Source organism: Scyliorhinus torazame, chromosome 7 (assembly GCF_047496885.1).
Source record: "Scyliorhinus torazame isolate Kashiwa2021f chromosome 7, sScyTor2.1, whole genome shotgun sequence".
NCBI lineage: Eukaryota > Metazoa > Chordata > Chondrichthyes > Carcharhiniformes > Scyliorhinidae > Scyliorhinus > Scyliorhinus torazame.
In genome coordinates, this window is record NC_092713.1 from 294,170,431 (window position 1) to 294,190,122 (window position 19,692).

Consider the following 19,692-nt stretch of genomic DNA (forward strand, 5'->3'; position numbering starts at 1 on the left):
AATTATTCACACTCTCCTGCTCAATTATAATTATTTAGCTTCTGTTCATTTTTGCTAACATTTGTGAAAATACTAACTGCTGATCAAGTATTTTTTATACAAAGCAAACATTCATTCAAGCTGCGATGATGATAGGCTAAGAGCTGGTCAGCAGAGCACCAGGCATTGACATTTTATAACTTTCGCAGGTTGAGGCATTGATCCATCGCTTTGACATACACACATTCACTCCACACCTTCAATGTCCAATGGCCAGCGGGTGAAGGCTGGCACATACCGTGTTTCTGCAGTGATGTTGACCAGCATCTCGACAGGAATGTTCCAGTTATAAATGTTTCCTTTGATGCAACCTCCAATAATGACAAACACAAGCACAAGGCCATTAATAGTTGTAAAGATTTTATTTACTGTTGTTGATTCTTTTGCACCGAATGACAGAAGACCTAAAAAGGAGAGGGTGTGAAGAGCATTTCAGTTATCTGCTAATGAGGACACTTTGATACATCAAATTATTACAGCACTGAAACAGGGCATTTGGTCCAACCACTCTCTGCCAGTGTTTATGCTCTACGTGTGCTATCACCCACTTTACCCCATCACGCCCTATCAACATCTCCTTCTATTCCTTTCTCCTTCCTGTACTTTGGAAGAATGAGCGGTGATCTCACTGAAGCATCCAAAATTCTTACAGCACTCGGCAGAGTAGATACACAAAGGATGTTCCCTCTTTCTGGAATGTCTAAAACCAGGGGCGAATAGAAGGTAGACGATTTAGGACTGTATGAGGAGGGTGGTGAATCTCAGGAATTCTCAACCCCAGATGGCTGTGGAGATTCAGTCATTGAGTACGTTCAAGGCAGAAATTATTAGATTTCTAGATATTAAAGATATCAAGGGATAGGGACATTGAGGTAGAAGATCAGCCATGACCTTGTTGAATAGCAGAGCAGGCTTGAGGGGCTGAATGGCCTACTCATGCTCCTATTTCCTGTGATCATATTATGTTTCTACTTATCTCACTTCCCCTTAAATATACCTATGCTATTCGTCCCAACCACTCCGTGTGACAGCAAGTTCCAAGTTCCGGGTAAAGAATGGATATTCTTTATGGAGCCTCATAAGACCATAAGACCAAGGAGCATAATTAGGCCACTAATATTTTCTCATCCCCATTCTCCTGCCTTCTACCCATAACCCCTGATTCCCTTATTAATCAAGAACTTATCTATCTTTGTCTTAAAGACACTCAGTGATTTGGCCTCCACAACCTTTTACGGCAAAGAGTTCCAGAGATTCACCACCCTCTGGCTGAAGAAATTCCTCCTCATCTCTGTTTTAAAGGATCGCCCCTTTAGTCTGAGATTTCATAGAATTTACAGTGCAGAAGGAGGCCATTCGGCCCATCGAGTCTGCACCGGCTCTTGGAAAGAGCACCCTACCCAAGGTCAACACCACCACCCTATCCCCATAACCCAGCAACCCCACCCAACACTAAGGGCAATTTTGGACACTAAGGGCAATTTATCATGGCCAATCCACCTAACCTGCACATCTTTGGACTGTGGGAGGAAACCGGAGCACCCGGAGGAAACCCACGCACACACGGGAAGGATGTGCAGACTCCGCACAGACAGTGACCCAAGCTGGAATCGAACCTGGGGACTCTGGAGCTGTGAGGCAATTGTGCTATCCACAAGGCTACCGTGCTGCCCCAAATGAGATGGTGTCCTTAGTTAGCATTGTCAATAAGAAAGAAAGGATTTGCATGTGTAGAGTGCTTTTCACAATCTCAGAACCTCCCAAAGCACTCCTTGGCTAATTAAGCACTTTCTGAAGTGTAATTGTTCACACGGTGGTTAGCACTGTTGCTTCACAGCACTAGGGATCCAAGTTCGATTCCCGGCTTGAGTCACTGTCTGTGCGGAGTCTGCACGTTCTCCCCATGGCTGTGTGGGTTTCCTCCGGGTGCTCTGTTTCCTCCCACAAGTGTCAAAAGATGTGCTTGTTAGGTGAATTGGATATTCTGAATTCTCCCTCAGTGTACCTGAATAGGCACCGGAGTGTGGCGACTAGTGGGTTTTCGCAGTAACTTCATTGCAGTGTCAATGTAAGTCTACTTGTGACACTAATAAAGATTATTATTATTACATAGAACATACAGTGCAGAAGGAGGCCATTCGGCCCATCGAGCCTGCACCGACCCACTTAAGTCCTCACTTCCACCCTATCCCCGTAACCCAATAATCCCTCCTAACCGTTTTGGCCACTAAGGGCAATTTATCATGGCCAATTCACCGAACAAGCACGTCTTTGGACTGTGGGAGGAAACGGGAGCACCCGGAGGAAACCCACACAGACACGGGGAGAACATGCAGACTCCGCACTGGCAGTGACCCATGCCGGGAATCGAACCTGGGATCCTGGAGCTGTGAAGCAACTGTGCTAACCACTGTGCTTTGGATAAATCTGACAATTAATTGCTTGCATTAAGAATAAATTCTGACACCAACTGGTAGGTCAAGGTGGTCTGTTTCCATGTTAGAACTGGAACTGATCACAAAATTGCTCATTTATTAATGATATTATAAATTACTGTTACCTGCTAATAACACTATCAAACACACAGCAAAGAAATCTGGATATTTAGCCAATCCTGGGGCATCCATTTTGATAGTGTTGCTGAGAAAGTTCTCAATGCGTTTGCCTAGCAGTTCATCAAAGGTGCCACTCCATGCTCTCGCTACACTAGATGTACCTGAAGTGGAAAATACATGGTAAAATGAGACCAGGGTGAAAGTACAGCTTTCATTGACTTTCAAACAATACCATCTGTTTTGATATTGGCTTGCTCGCCCACTATACATCCTGCCTGTTGTTCATTCCCATTGAAGCCACGTGGAATAAAAACAAGAAGATATGTATAACAGGCAGCTGAATCATCATAGATTATTACCCAAAGGTAAACTTACTGCCATTGCACTTCCCCACTAATATTAATTGGTCTCCGGTTTATTAACAATGTTTTCGGCCTTTTGGCCTGTTGACGCACTTTGAGATAATTTTTGTTTTAAAAAGTCACACAATAGGATCGCAATTTTTCCTTTACTGTACTTATTGTATTCTCACTTGGAATTTGTTTAAAATTCTCACTGAAAGTTGCCTGAGCCATGTAATATTTTAAATAATGACTTTTCTAAAATATATATATTACCCTTGAATTCACCAGGATGATAAAATGAACAATAGTCTTCTTGTTAAAAGATTAACTATTTAATGAATAATAAAATAATAAACTGTGAGTCCTTTTACTCAATACTAAACTAACAATAAAGAATTAAAGTACAATACAGATAACTGTATAACTATACACTATTAGAACAAACTAGTTCTAACTTCTCTCACTCTAGCTATTCTATGTCTTCCCTGTTCACTGTTCTGAATCACATCATCATCTGACTTAGAAAAAGCGGGAAACCAGTTCTTATAGTATCTGACTGTGAGCCATCTAGTGTTGAAATGACTGTACGACATTTACATACATTGATCATGTATGTTGATATCTAAATATCACTACAATCCACAGCTATCGTCAACAGAGAAACACTTGAGGGTGAATGTTTCCCTCATACCATTAAACCTGTTACCACATCCAAATGACCATTTATATCTAACCCTGGAATAGTGGGTAGAAAAGCTAAGATGTAATAATACCTGAGGAAAACCTCAGCTGCAGCATTAAAAGCAGCATTTGTTCCACCAAACAGGAGGGATGTTAGAAAAGGTACCAGGCAAACGAATGCGAATGAAGTCCTCTGGAGTCTTAAAAGAGTGGCGCCAGGGACAGTGGATGCATTGGTTGTAACCTTCCAAAACTCATCAGAAGCTGGGAACATCCCTGCAGATTGGAAAACTACAAATGTAACACCCCTGTTCAAAACGTAGGGTGCCAGAAAGCAGGAAACTGTTGGGCTGTTAGACTAATATTTGTCAATGGAAAAATGCTGGATTATACATAGAAACTTAGAAAACGGGAGCAGGAGGAGGCCATTCGGCCCTTTGAGTCTGCTCCATCATTCATTATGACCACGTGTTTCTCGGCAACGGAAGGCAGCGCACCGTTCGCTGGCGGCGGGATTCTCTACTCCTGCCGCTGCCAATGGGAATTCCCATTGAAGCCACCCCATGCCACCGGGATCCAACGGGCGGAGGTGCACCACCGGTGGGAACAGAGAATCCCACCGCCAGTGAACAGCCAGAGAATTGCGGCCATAATGTTATGGCCTCAACTGCTTTTTGTGGGAGTGAATTCCATGGGCTCACCGCTCTCTGGATGCAGACATTTCTCCACATCTCAATGGAAAGTTAAAGAAGTAGCAGGACATTCAGTGAGCATGATTTTGTGAAAGGGAAACTATGTTTGATAGATTTATTTGAGTTCTTTTAAGGATGTAACAAGCAGAACGGATAAAGAGGAACCAGTAGATTAGTGTCTATGGATTGCCAAAAAATACTTGAGAAGTGCTACATAAAAGGTAGGAGCCCAGAGTGTTGGGGGTGACATATTAATGTGGATAAAGGATTGACTAATTAACAGGGAACTGAGAGTCAGGAGACATGCACCATTTTCAAGCTGGCAAACTTTAACTAGTGGAGTGCCACAGGGATCATGTGCTGGGGCCTCAACTATTTTCACTCAGTGTTAATGACTTGGATAAAGGGCCTGTGTGTACGGAACCAAATTTTCTACAATACAAAGAGAGGTAGGAAAGCAAGTTGTGAGGGGATACAAAGGTGCTAGATGTTCCATCGTGAGGCCGAAAGCAGGGTGGGAGGAGCTACCCCACTTCAGTGGGTGGAAAGACCTCTGGTCCCATTTTGCCACCCACTCCCACGGGCTTTCAGCTCTATCAGAAGGCCGGCAGCTCAGTAACGCCATTGCTAGTGGTGGCCATTTCTGGGACTGCACATGGTGAATGAGCGGGCACCAATGAGCGTGTGCCCTTGAAGGCAAGTAAGTGAGGGTACCAGAGCCAGATAGGGAGCCCTGAAGAGAGGGGTGAGGGGTTGCTGAAGGAAGGCAATGCCATTGCCACAGGGGTGACCATTGCCACTATGAGGCAATTCTGCGATCAAAAAAGGAGGGGTCCCAAACAAAACCTGCTTGAAGGCCCCCAGGCTTTGTCTGGTGATCTCCCACCCAGCAGCAGATTCGCTCAATGTGGTAACATTATCCCAGAGCCATGAACCTGTCCTTACTTGACCACTTAAGTGGTTCAATTGGACTCCCGACAAGAGGCCCCTCTGCCACCTTTCCCACCACTGGCAAAATGACACAGCGGTGGAAGGGAATCAGACAGTTGTCCTTCAATGCCTTCCTGAAACCTTTTTGCCAACGTTTCAGTACAGAGAGATCGGGATGTCGATGTACATGAATCGCAAAAGGTTAGCAAGCAAGTATTGCAAGCAATTGGGAAGGAAAATCGAATGTTGACCTTTATTGCAAAGGGATGGAGTCAAGATTGATGCTGAGAGAATGTTTCCTATCATGATGGAACCTAAAGACAGTTTCAAAATAGGGATCGCCTATTTGAGACACAGGTGAAAAGGAATTTCTTCCCTCAGAGGGTCATTAACCTGAGGAATTTTCTATCCCAAAGAGTCATGGAGTCATTGAATATCTTCAAGACTGAGTCAGACAGATTTCTGAAATACAGAGGAGTCAAAGTTCATGGGGAAAGTGGAGTAGAGGCCAAGATTAAGTCAGCCATTCTCTCATTGAATAGCGGAATAACCTAGAGGGGCTGAATGGTCTACCCCTGTTCCTATCTATTATGTTATTTTGTTCTCATGTTGATGCAATAGGGAATGAAAATGCAGCTGGACTGTGATGCTGAAAATTATGACGCAACGTGACAGGATAAATAAAAGTAGTGGTTATTGGAGACTAGACCAACGGGACATTGATATCAGATTAAAAGTAAGAGATTTAGGACAGAGAGCTGGAGAACCTTCTTTAAATAAAGGTTGTGATGCTAGGGAATCCATTGCCAGGCTTAGTGAGTGTAAGAGAGGCAGGAATTCTATCTGGAGGCGGTGATCATACCTCCCTCCATCTCCTCCCATACCCCCACACCCCCAAGCTGAAATGTTCAGGGCGAGACCTTCCCTGCTTGACCAGGTCACCCAGGAGCTATTGTATGGCTGCCAGATCATTCATTGACTCAAGGCAGGACTCCTCACACATACGGCCAGCAGCTCTCTAGTGCTAAAAGAGAGAAAAACTTCCGCTGGCTGGAGTCATACATGACGCAAAGGAAGGTGATTGTGGTGGTTGGAGGTAAATCATCTCAGTTTCAGGACATAATTGTAGGAGTTCCTTAGGTAGTGTCCTAGGCCCAACCATTTTCAGCTGCCTAATCAATGACCTTCCTTCCAACATAAGTTCAGAAGTGGGGATGTTTGCTTACGGTTCCACAATGTTCAGCACCATTCGTGACTCCTCAGATACTTGAGCAGTTATGTCCAAATGCAGAAAGACCTGGACAATATCCAGATTTGGGCTAACAAATGGCAAGTAACATTCATGCATACAATTGACAGGCAATGACCATCACCAACACGAGAAAATCTAACCATCTCCCTTGCCGTTCGATGGCATTACCATTGCTGGATCGTCTACTATTGACATCCTGGGGGGTTACCATTGATTATAAGCTGAACTGGACTAACTTTATAAATACTGTGGCTACGAGAGCAGGTGAGAAAGCGATTAACTCACTTCCTGATTCCCCAAATCCTGTCCACCATCTGCAAGGCACAAGCCAGTATTGTGATGGGATACACTTTACTTGCCTGGATGAGTGCAGCTCCAACAACACCCAAGAAGCTCGACACCATCCAGCCAGCTTGATTGATATCCTTTCCACAAACATTCACTCCCTCTACCATCGAGCAGTGGCAGCCGTGCGTACCATCGACAACATGCACTGCAAGGACTCATCAAGTCTCCTTAGGTAGCATCTTCCACACCCACGACCACTACCATTTGAGAAGGACAAGGGCAGTAGACACACGAGAACACTACCACCTGCAAGTTCCTCTCCAAGCCACTCACCATCCTGACTTGGAAACATATCCCCGTTCCTTCACTGTCACTGGGTCAAAATCCTGGAACGCCATCCCTACCAGCACACTGGGTGTACCTACACCTCAGGGGCTGCAGCGGTTCAAGAAGGCAGCTCACCACCACCTTCTCAAGGGCAAATAGGGATGGTCAGTAAATGCTGGCCGAGCCAGCATTGCCCACATACTGTAAAAATGAATTTTAAAGAGTACCACCGGGAGCTGTGGTCACTGCTGTGACTGAAGGACAAAACCATGCACAGGACTGCAAAGTAAGTCCAGGATTTCACAAGGGCCAGGTTGCAGGCCCCGGAAAGGGAGGTGGGCATGGGACCAGGTTCATCGAGGCAGTGGGGAAAGGGAGAGCAGTAATGAAAAAGGGAAAATATCTTGCGGTGGGCCTCTGTTCAGCAGAATGTCCAAACAGGATTGATTCGTCATCCCTTCCCAGCCCTTAGAAATGTCACCAGCCGTCATATGGTGCCACCTCCTTGATGTGGGTGAAGTCCCTTTTGTGGTGGCGGAGGCCCTTAAGTGGCCATTAACACCTCCTCCCCCAACCTCCCGATGATAAAATCCCAGCAGAGGTGCGTAGGTGGCGAGCACATGAAGCAGCCTGTGCTCGATAATTTTACCAGCCGCTGCCTGCCTGTCCAGCCCTGGGGTGGATTGGGGGAGTGTGGGTGCAGGGGAGGATGGGAAGTGAATCTCTCAGGCAGAGATTGTGTCAATATCTAACATTGGTGAAATAGGTTGCTGAAGTGAAATAAGTGAACATGTATATCCTCAAGTGGAGGATATATATCAATACAGACTTGCTGGACTGATCGGTCTGTCTTCATGTTGTAACTTCACTACAATTCTACAATTTTGGCACTGACTATTTACGAGTGCCCAGTCCGGTCCTTCCCTAATGTTTGCCATTCCACACTGCAAGGGATTCTGGATCGCAATTAAAAGCAGGTATCCTGGTTAATTTTCTTTTTTTTTTGAAAATATATTTATTAAAGTTTTTCAACACAATTTTTCACCCTTACAAACAATAAACCCCCCCCCTCGTAACAAAATAGCAAGAAATCGCACATAGCAAGGTATATACATGGTAAAACGATATGTTACATAGCTTTGTACACTGGCTCTCTCCCGTACGTGCCAGTTTCCCAAATCCTTCATGTGTTCTCTTGCTCAACCACCCCCCAGGCAAGTCCCCCTTTCCCCCTCGCCCCCCCCCCCCCATCACAGAACGTAACCCCCCCCCCCCCCCCTCCCCTGGGTTGCTGCTGCTGCTGGCCGGCCTTCCTCTAACGCTCCGCGAGATAGTCTAGGAACGGTTGCCACCGCCTGTAGAACCCCTGCGTAGACCCTCTCAAGGCAAACTTTATCCTCTCCAACTTAATGAACCCAGCCATGTCGTTTATCCAGGTCTCCACGCTGGGGGGCTTCGCCTCCTTCCACATTAGCAAGATCCTTCGCCGGGCTACTAGGGACGCAAAGGCCAGAATGCCGGCCTCTTTCGCCTCCTGCACTCCCGGTTCGTCCACTACTCCAAATATTACTAGCCCCCAGCTTGGCTTGACCCGGACTTTCACCACCTGAGATATTGCTCCCGCCACTCCTCGCCAGAACCCCTCCAGTGCCGGGCATGACCAAAACATATGGACATGGTTCGCCGGACTCCCTGAGCACCTTCCACATCTGTCCTCTACCCCAAAGAACCTACTCAACCTCGCCCCTGTAAAGTGCGCTCTGTGGACCACCTTAAATTGTATCAGGCTGAGCCTGGCACATGAGGAGGAGGAATTAACCCTACCTAGGGCATCAGCCCATAACCCCTCCTCAATCTCCTCCCCCAGCTCCTCCTCCCATTTACCCTTCAGCTCCTCTACCAGTGCTTCCCCCTCTTCTTTCATCTCCTGGTATATTGCCGCCATCTTGCCCTCCCCGACCCATACACCCGAGATCACCCTGTCTTGAATTTTCTGTGCCGGGAGCAACGGGAACTCCCTCACCTGCCGCCTCACAAACACCCTCACCTGCATGTATCTAAAAGCATTTCCCGGGGGTATCTCAAACTTCTCCTCTAGTGCCCCTAGGCTCGCAAACGTCCCATCAATGAACAGGTCCCCCATTCTTCTAATCCCCGCCCGATGCCAGCTCTGAAACCCCCTGTCCATCCTCCCCGGGACAAACCGGTGGTTACCCCTGATCGGGGACCACACCAAAGCTCCCATTGCACCCCTGTGCCGCCTCCACTGGCCCCAGATCCTTAGCGTTGCCGCCACCACCGGGCTCGTAGCATACTTTGACAGCGAGAGCAGCGAGAGGGGCCGTCACCAGCGCCCCCAGGCTCGTTCCTTTACAGGACGCCATCTCCACCCTCTTCCATGCCGCCCCCTCTCCCTCCATCACCCACTTGCGGATCATCGCCACATTTGCTGCCCAGTAGTAGCTCCCTAGGTTCGGCAGCGCCAACCCTCCTCGGTCCCTACTGCGTTCCAGAAACCCTCTCCTTACCCTCGGGGTCCTATTCGCCCACACAAACCCCATAATACTCCTACCTGCTCTCTTAAAAAAGGCCTTGGTGATCACGATGGGAAGGCACTGAAACATAAAAAGAAGCCTCGGAAGGACCACCATTTTGACCGACTGCACTCTACCCGCTAGCGAGAGCGGTAACATGTCCCATCTTTTGAAATCCTCCTCCATCTGCTCCACCAACCTCGCCAGATTCAGTTTATGTAGGGCCCCCCAACTCCTGGCTATCTTGATCCCCAGGTACCGAAAGCTCCCCTCCGCCCTCCTCAGCGGTAGCTCGCCTAGCCCCCTTTCTTGGTCCCCTGCCTGTACTACAAAAAGCTCACTCTTCCCTACATTGAGCTTGTAGCCCAAAAAATCCCCAAACTCCCTTAGAGTCTGCATGACCTCCACCATCCCCTCCACTGGATCCGCCACATACAGCAACAGGTCATCCGCATAAAGCGACACCCGATGCTCTTCTCCCCCTCGGACCACCCCCCTCCATTTCCTAGACTCCCTCAATGACATGGCCAAGGGTTCGATCGGCAATGCAAACAACAGGGGGGACCCCTGCCTCGTCCCTCGGTACACCCGAAAGTACTCCGACCTCCGCCGGTTCGTCACCACACTCGCCACCGGGGCTCTGTAAAGGAGCTTAACCCAACGAATAAACCCTCCCCCGAACCCAAACCTACGCAGCACTTCCCAGAGGTACTCCCACTCTACTCGGTCAAAGGCCTTCTCCGCGTCCATAGCTGCCACTATCTCCGCCTCTCCCTCCTCCGATGGCATCACTATCACGTTTAAGAGCCGCCGCACATTGGTGTTTAGTTGCCTGCCCTTTACAAATTCCGTCTGGTCCTCATGGATCACCCCCGGGACATAGTCCTCGATCCTCGTAGCCAGCACTTTTGCCAGCAACTTAGCTTCCACGTTGAGGAGCGAGATCGACCTGTACGATCCACATTGCAGTGGGTCTTTGTCCCGCTTTAGGATCAAAGAAATCGTCGCCTCCGACATTGTCGGGGGCAGGGTCCCTTCCTCCCTTGCCCCATTAAAGGTCCTCATTAGTAGCGGGGCCAACAGGTCTACGTACTTCCTGTAGAACTCCACCGGGAACCCGTCCGGTCCCGGGGCCTTCCCTGCCTGCATGCTCCGCAAACCCTTGCTCAGCTCCTCCAACCCAATTGGTGCCCCCAAACCAGCCACCTCTTGCTCCTCCACCCTCGGGAATCTCAGTTGGTCTAGGAATCATCTCATCCCCTCTTCGCCCGCTGGGGGCTGGGATCTGTACAGCTCCTCGTAGAAGGCCTTGAATGCCTCGTTTATTTTCGTCGCACTCCGCACCGTGGCTCCCCTTCCATCCTTGACTCCCCCTATTTCCTCCGCTGCCATCCTCTTACGGAGCTGGTGTGCCAGCATCCGACTCCCCTTCTCCCCATACTCGTAGGTCGCCCCCTGCACCTTCCTCCACTGTGCCTCTGCCCTCCCTGTGGTCAACAGATCAAACTCCGTCTGGAGACGTCGTCTTTCCCCAAGTAATCCCTCCTCAGGGGCCTCTGCGTATCTCCTGTCTACTCTTAAAATCTCCCCCACTAACCTCTCCCTTTCCATGCCCTCTGTCTTCTCCCTATGAGCCCTGATGGAGATTAGCTCTCCCCTGATCACCGCCTTCAGCGCCTCCCATACCACCCCCACCCGCACCTCCCCGTTGTCGTTGGCCTCCAAGTACCTGTCGATGCACCCCCTCACCTTACCACACACCACCTCACCTGCCAGCAGTCCCACATCCAACCGCCACAGCGGGCGTTGGTCCCTCTACTCTCCCAGCTCCAGTTCCACCTAGTGCGGGGCGTGATCCGGAACGGCGATGGCCGAATACTCTGTTCCCTCCACTTTCGGGATGAGCGCCCTGCCCAGAACAAAAAAATCTATCCGGGAGTAGGCTTTGTGCACGTGGGAGAAAAAATAAAATTCCCTGGCTTGCGGCCTGGCAAACCTCCACGGGTCCACTCCCCCCATCTGATCCATAAACCCCCTAAGCACCCTTGCCGCCGCCGGCCTCTTTCCAGTCCTCGATCTGAAGCGGTCCAGTGCTGGGTCCAACACCGTATTGAAGTCCCCACCCATTATCAGGCCTCCTACCTCCAGGTCCGGAATGCGCCCCAACATGCGCTTCATGAATCCGGCATCATCCCAGTTCGGGGCGTATACATTTACCAACATCACCCACGTCCCCTGCAACTTACCGCTCACCATCACGTATCGACCTCCATTGTCCACTACGATATTCTTGGCCTCAAATGAAACCCGCTTCCTCACCAATATTGCCACCCCTCTATTCTTCGCGTCCAGCCCGGAATGGAATACCTGTCCTACCCATCCCTTTCTTAACCTGACCTGGTCCGCCACCTTCAGATGTGTCTCTTGGAGCATGACGACGCCTGCCTTCAGTCCCTTTAAGTGCGCAAACACTCGGGCCCACTTCACCGGCCCATTCAGGCCCCTCACGTTCCACCTTATCAGCCGGATTGGAGCCCCCCCCCCCCCCCCCCCCCCCCCCCCCCCCCCCCCCCCCCACCGACTAGCCATCTCTTTTTCTAGGCCAGTCCCGTGTCCGCGCCGCCCTCACCCTCTAGTCCCCCAGACGGGAGACCCCCGCCCCGACCACCTCTTCTGTGTCCCATTCCCCTTCGGCCAGTGCAGCAGCAACCCTTTCCGCCCCCCCCCCGCCCCCTCCCCCCCACCCCCCGCTAGATACGTGTCTAGCTTTTTTGCTCCCGCCATTTCACTCCCGTAAGTCAGCAGACACCTGCTGACCCCAGCTTCCCACGTCGTCCCGTTGACCTCTCCGTGTGGGAATCTCCCAATCAGTATACGTTCCTCCATTCCCCCTCCCGCCTTTCTTCCCTAGCGCGGGAAAAACCCCGCGCTTTCCTAAGCCTACCCCGCCCCCTCTGGCGCAGCTCCTGTCGCGGCCTTGCCTCTCTCCCCCAGCCCACGTAACATTTCCTGCGTGTGATTGACCCCCTATATAAAACAACCATCAAACATCAAACATCCCCCCCACCCTTACAAACCCTCAGTTTGAGTCCAACCTTTCGGTTTGAATAAAGTTCCACGCCTCTTCAGCCGTTTCAAAATAATGGTGCTGATCCTTGTGTGCGACCCACAGTCGCGCTGGCTGCAGCATTCCGAATCTCATTCCTTTCCGGTGCAACACCGCCTTGGCCCGGTTGAAACCCGCTCCCCTCTTTGCAACCTCCGTGCTCCAGTCCGGGTATATTCGGATCTCCGCATTGTCCCACCTGCTGCTCCGCTCCTTCTTGGCCCATTTCAGGACCCTCTCTCTGTCCGTGAAACGGTGAAATCTCACCACCATCGCCCTTAGCGGCTCGTTTGCCTTGGGCCTCCTCGCCAGCACCCGGTGTGCCCCATCCAGCTCCAGCGGCCTCGAAGGGGCCTCCGCGCCCATCATCGACTCGAGCATCGTGCTCGCGCATGCCCCGGCATCGGCCCCCTCCACTCCTTCAGGGAGACCCAGGATCCGCAGGTTCTTTCTCCTCGACCTGTTCTCCAGGTCTTCGAGTCTTCCCGTCCACCTCTTGTGCAGCGCCTCGTGCTCCTCCACTCTCACCGCCAGGCCCAAGATCTCGTCCTCATTCTCACTGACTCTTTTCTGCACCTGCTGGATCTTTACCTCGTGAGCCTTCTGGGTCATCCCTAGTCCTTCAATCGCCGACAGTATAGGTGCCAGCTTCTCCTTCCGCAGCTCCTCGAAGCAGCGCTTGATGAACTCCTGCAGCTCCGGCCCGCACTCCGCTTTGTCCCCGGCCGCCGCCATTTTGCTTTTCTTCCCTCGCTTTTCCCGCTGCTCCAATGCCGCTTTTTTGGCCGTTTCACTTCTGGTCCGGTCCATAAAAGTTGAAGGGGGACCGCTCTTCCCGTCCCCACGGGTCGTCTTCAAAAAAATTTCCATTGGGGCTCCTCTAAAGAGCCCGAACGTCCGTGATAGCGGGAGCTGCCGAATCGTGCGGCTTACCTCCGCATAGCCGCAACCGGAAGTCATCCTGGTTAATTTTCTGCTCCAATGATCCAGATATAGAACATAGAACAATACAGCGCAGTACAGGCCCTTCGGCCCACGATGTTGCACCGAAACAAAAGCCATCTAACCTACACTATGCCATTATCATCCATATGTTTATCCAATAAACTTTTAAATGCCCTCAATGTTGGCGAGTTCACTACTGTAGCAGGTAGGGCATTCCACGGCCTCACTACTCTTTGCGTAAAGAACCTACCTCTGACCTCTGTCCTATATCTATTACCCCTCAGTTTAAAGTTATGTCCCCTCGTGCCAGCCATATCCATCCGCGGGAGAAGGCTCTCACTGTCCACCCTATCCAACCCCCTGATCATTTTGTATGCCTCTATTAAGTCTCCTCTTAACCTTCTTCTCTCCAACGAAAACAACCTCAAGTCCATCAGCCTTTCCTCATAAGATTTTCCCTCCATACCAGGCAACATCCTGGTAAATCTCCTCTGCACCCGCTCCAAAGCCTCCACGTCCTTCCTATAATGCGGTGACCAGAACTGTACGCAATCCTCCAAATGCGGCCGTACCAGAGTTCTGTACAGCTGCAACATGACCTCCCGACTCCGGAACTCAATCCCTCTACCAATAAAGGCCAACACTCCATAGGCCTTCTTCACAACCCTATCAACCTGGGTGGCAACTTTCAGGGATCTATGTACATGGACACCTAGATCCCTCTGCTCATCCACACTTTCAAGAACTTTACCATTAGCCAAATATTCCGCATTCCTGTTATTCCTTCCAAAGTGAATCACCTCACACTTCTCTACATTAAACCCCATTTGCCACCTCTCAGCCCAGCTCTGCAGCTTATCTATATCCCTCTGTAACCTGCTACATCCTTCCACACTATCGACAACACCACCGACTTTAGTATCGTCTGCAAATTTACCCACCCACCCTTCTGCGCCTTCCTCTAGGTCATTGATAAAAATGACAAACAGCAACGGCCCCAGAACAGATCCTTGTGGTACTCCACTTGTGACTGTACTCCATTCTGAACATTTCCCATCAACCACCACACTCTGTCTTCTTTCAGCTAGCCAATTTCTGATCCACATCTCTAAATCACCCTCAATCCCCAGCCTCCCTATTTTTTGCAATAGCCTACCGTGGGGAACCTTATCAAACGCTTTGCTGAAATCCATATACACCACATCAACTACTCTACCCTCGTCTACCTGTTCAGTCACCTTCTCAAAGAACTCAATAAGGTTTGTGAGGCATGACCTACCCTTCACAAAGCCATGCTGACTATCCCTGATCATATTATTCCTATCTAGATGATTATAAATCTTGTCTCTTATAATCCCCTCCAAGACTTTACCCACTACAGACGTGAGGCTCACCGGTCTATAGTTGCCGGGGTTGTCTCTGCTCCCCTTTTTGAACAAAGGGACCACATTTGCTGTCCTCCAGTCCTCTGGCACTATTCCTGTAGCCAATGATGACATAAAAATCAAAGCCAAAGTTCCAGCAATCTCTTCCCTGGCCTCCCAGAGAATCCTAGGATAAATCCCATCAGGTCCCGGGGATGCTGTACCGTTTACTGCCACCCGCATTGAGATCAACGAACTGATTCTGGGACCCTCCAAGTCATCATGGCTCAATTACTGACTGGATAAACTTACTGATTTATCAGAGAAAGCTCCAGAGGTGATATTTGTGATGGAAATGTGATCGACACATTGAAATCCAATTTGCAAAACTGTAACTATTATTTAATACATAGTGAGAGCTATAAATGGGAATAAATGAGAATTACAGGGGAAGTGGGGCTAAACAGCTGGGCTAAACAGCTGGCTTATAATGCAGAACAATGCCAGCAGTGTGGGTTCAATTCCCGTACCAGCCTCTCCAAACAGGTGTCGGAATGTGGCGACGAGGGGCTATTCACAGTAACTTCATTGAAGCCTACTTGTGCCAATAAGCGATTATTATTATTTTTGTAACCAGAAATCTAATGACTACAGTAATTACTGACAAATTGTCTTGGAACCCATTGAGGTCAATGTCATCTGTCATATTGTCAGCCAATGCTGGGTGCGATTCTACTGTGGACATTAGTCCTGTTAGTTAGAGAACAAGGGACATCCTCCAAAGGATGACATTGAATCTGCTAGCTTGTCCTTACTTTAAATATACACAACTCCATCCAGAAAACTTCAACAAACTAATTAAATATCTCCACTAAGTGCTGAAAAGAACATTTATCAATCCAGGCTGTCAATCAATGAAATGAAATGAAAATCGCTTATTGTCACAGGTAGGCTTCAATGAAGTTACTGTGAAAAGCCCCTAGTCGCCACATTCTGGTGCCTGTTCGGGGAGGCCGGTACAGGAATTGAACTTGCGCTGCTGGCCTTGTTCTGCTTTACAAGCCAGCTGTTTAGCCCACTGTGCTAAACCAGCCCCAAAATAATGGTTTACTGGGTTGACACTCTAACAATCTACCGACACAAAATTCCATTCATGCCATTAATAGTTAAGGTACCATTTTGCGACAGTGATAAGAACAAGAGAATACTAGGTGGATACTTGCCAATGACATATGAGAGAACTAAATTCCAACCAGTAATGAAAGCCAAAAATTCTCCAATGGTTACGTAGCTGTAGAGATATGCCGATCCAGTCTTTGGTACTCTTGCACCAAACTCTGCATAACATAGTCCTGCCAACACTGATGCAAGTGCAGCAATTAGGAAAGAGATGACAATGCTGGGCCCAGACTCTGTTTTGGCAACTTCTCCAGCCAGCACATATACACCAGCCCCCAGGGTGCTGCCAACTCCCAGGGCAATGAGATCAATGGTCGATAAACAGCGACAGAAATTGGTCTCTTGGATGCTATCTGCTGTCACTATTTTCCTCCGAATAAGGCATTGAGCAAACGATTGGACTGGACCACAGGAAATCATCCTGGGGAAAAAACAACACAGAAAGGAAGAATCATGAAGCAAACATAAACTAATGCTGCGATATCTGCATCTGCTGACAAAGTCAGCTATGTGTTACTTTCTGACAACTTAATCAGATTTAACTGTAAAGATATTAAAATAGAAGGAAACCAATGCATTCTTGCTGATGAGTCATTTAATCACAGTTCTCCTGGCCAATTATGAGATACCAGAACTTGTTTTCACTGCTCCACAATGCTTTAATTGTTACAAAATTTCTACCTTACTCTTTTTGGCTTTGCAATTGTGATGTTGAGTCACAGAGGATAAATGCTTGACATGTTAATCTAAAATATCCCTTGCTACTATTTTAACTCATATATTTCAAAGAACTTAACACCTCTGTTAAAATAGGAAAAGGGATTTAAAGCATGTTGAATGCTTGTACGTTAGCACAAAATAGCATCACGTTTCAGGGCCATTGACATTTTTGGAGGAACATAAAATCACATTGAAACTTTAAAGCAGTTGGTGAAAAATAGACTGGAACGTAAAGGAATGTTCCTTCTATATTCTCATGCCTGCTTTATTATTTAACAATAGTTGACAAAGCTAGTCAAGATGTCATTTTAGATTAGTATTTTACTAATTGTAGTACTTTAACATTGAAATGTGTAAGTTTGTAGTAAGGTTCTGATACACTCAAATGCTCAATAATACGCTAAAATTAAGCCTATTATGGGCGACACGGTGGCGCAGTGGTAGCATTGCTGCCTCACGGCGCTGAGAACCCAGGTTCAATTCCGGCCCTGCCACTGTCCATGTGGAGTTTGCACATTCTCCCTGTGACTGTGTGGGTCTCACCCCCACAACCCAAAAGATGTGCAAGGTAGATGGATTGGCCACGCTAAATTGCCCCTTAATTGGAAAGAAAATTGGATACTCTAAAAAAAATGTTTTTTTTTAATTAAGCCTTTTATATGAAGACGTTAATTTTTTTTATTCATTCATGGGATGTGGGCGTGGTTGGCTGGGAAACAGTCCATTCCTAATTGCCCTTGAACTTGGCCATTTCAGGTGGCATTTATGAGTCAATGGCATTGCTGTGGCGTCTGGAGCCGCATGTAGATCAGGTAAAGGTGTCAGACCCTTCACTCAAGGGTATGAGTGAACCAGATGGGTTTTTACAACAATCATTTGATGCTCATCTTCAGAATTTTAACTCCAGACTTTTATTGAATTCAAATTTCACCATCTGCCATATGGGATTCGAACCCACATCCCCAGAGCTTTACCCAGGGTCATTGGATTACGAGCCCAGTACTTCACCAGATCCCTGGGTTATTAAGAGAATGTGTATTTTATGACATCATGATGTCCCAAAATGTTTCACAGCCAATTTATTGCTCTGACGTGACAGCCAAATTACACACTGCAATGTCTCATAAGCTCCAAGGAAGAATAATAGGGAACGGCCTTAGTAACGTGGGTTAAGATTTGGATGTTGTTCAGGATACCAGGAGAACTCCCTTGCTCTGATTATAAATGTGTCATCAGATCTTTTATATCCACCCGAGAGGGCAAATTAGGCCTCGGTTTAGAATCTTATCTGAAAGACTGCACAACCGATAGTGTCACACTCCCTTGGTATGTGCACTGAACTGTCAACCTCATGTGCTCAAGTCTCTGGAGTCTCTTGAAGCCACAATCTTCAGATTTAGGGGCATTGGTGCTATCACTGAGCACAATTGCAATGCTGAACTGTCGCACGCAAAAGCACTCCTATTAATCTACCAAGGTTATTTATCTTGGTTACTGTGTAAATATTCAACCTGAAAATGGATGATGATGTAAAGTGGAGTTGAATTTTATGGCCGTGGGGGGCTATTTCTCACCCACCCATTACAAAAGTCAGTTTAAAACTGGCCAGCTTTAACAAAAAGCCACCCCCACACTGAAAACTCTTCGCTGACAGCCTTAGTGAGCATAAAGATGGCAGATGGAGTTTAATCCAGACAAATGTGAGGTAATGCATTTTGGAAGGTCGAATGCAGGTAGGGAATATACAGTGAATGGTAGAACCCTCAAGAGTATTGACAGTCAGAGAGACCTAGGTGTACAGGTCCACAGGTCACTGAAAGGGGCAACACAGGTGGAGAAGGTAGTCAAGAAGGCATACGGCATGCTTGCCTTCATTGGCCGGGGCATTGAGTATAAAAATTGTCAAGTCATGTTGCAGCTGTATAGAACCTTAGTTAGGCCACACTTTGAGTATAATGTTCAATTCTGGTCGCCACACTACCAGAAGGATGAGGAGGCTTTAGAGAGGGTGCAGAAGAGATTTACTAGGATGTTGCCTGGTATGGAGGGCATTAGCTATGAGGAACGGTTGAATAAACTCGGTTTGTTCTCACTGGAATGACGGCGGTTGAGGGGTGACCTGATAGAAGTCTACAAAATTATGAGGGGCATAGACAGAGTGGATACTCAGAGGCATTTCCCCAGGGTAGAGGGGTCAATTACTAGGGGGCTTAGGTTTAAGGTGCGAGGGGCAAGGTTCAGTGGAGATGTACGAGGCAAGTTTTTTACACAGAGGGTAGTGGGTGCCTGGAACTCGCTACCGGAGGAGGTGGTGGAAGCAGGGACGATAGTGACATTTAAGGGGCATCTGGACAAATACATGAATAGGATGGGATAGAGGGATACGGACCCAGAAAGTGTAGAAGATTTTAGTTTAGGCGGGCAGCATGGTCGGCACGGGCTTGGAGGGCCGAAGGGCCTGTTTCTGTGCTGTACTTTACTTTGCTCTTTGTTCTTTATACAGTGGCGCCCACAGGGGGAGGAAGTCCCGACGATGAGAACTGCCAGCCAATCTGATTGGTTGGCCCAACAGCTCCAGAACTTAGTAGTCGGACTGCAAACAGGCCTCTGGAGGAAGAGTAAGGGGTCCTGGACTAAAGAAAATCCTATGAATGGGGGCGAAGGAATGGGAGGAACAAATTTTGGAGGCCAGGCTGGGAGGCACAAAGTGGAGCGGGTTATCATCCTGGGTGAAAG

General features: G+C 48.3%; 1 protein-coding gene across 1 annotated transcript in view; it reads right to left on the reverse strand.

The window, feature by feature from the left end:
- LOC140427104 (cationic amino acid transporter 2-like) overlaps nucleotides 1-19,692 on the reverse strand; it is a 74,820-nt gene that overhangs the window by 47,873 nt on the left and 7,255 nt on the right. The window contains exons 2-4 of the mRNA XM_072512618.1: nucleotides 16,281-16,657; nucleotides 2,600-2,755; nucleotides 278-443 (exon numbers count right to left, since the gene is read on the reverse strand). Coding sequence (XP_072368719.1) covers nucleotides 278-443; nucleotides 2,600-2,755; nucleotides 16,281-16,656 — 698 coding nt within the window. The 5' untranslated portion in view covers nucleotide 16,657. The remainder of the gene's footprint in view (nucleotides 1-277; nucleotides 444-2,599; nucleotides 2,756-16,280; nucleotides 16,658-19,692) is intronic.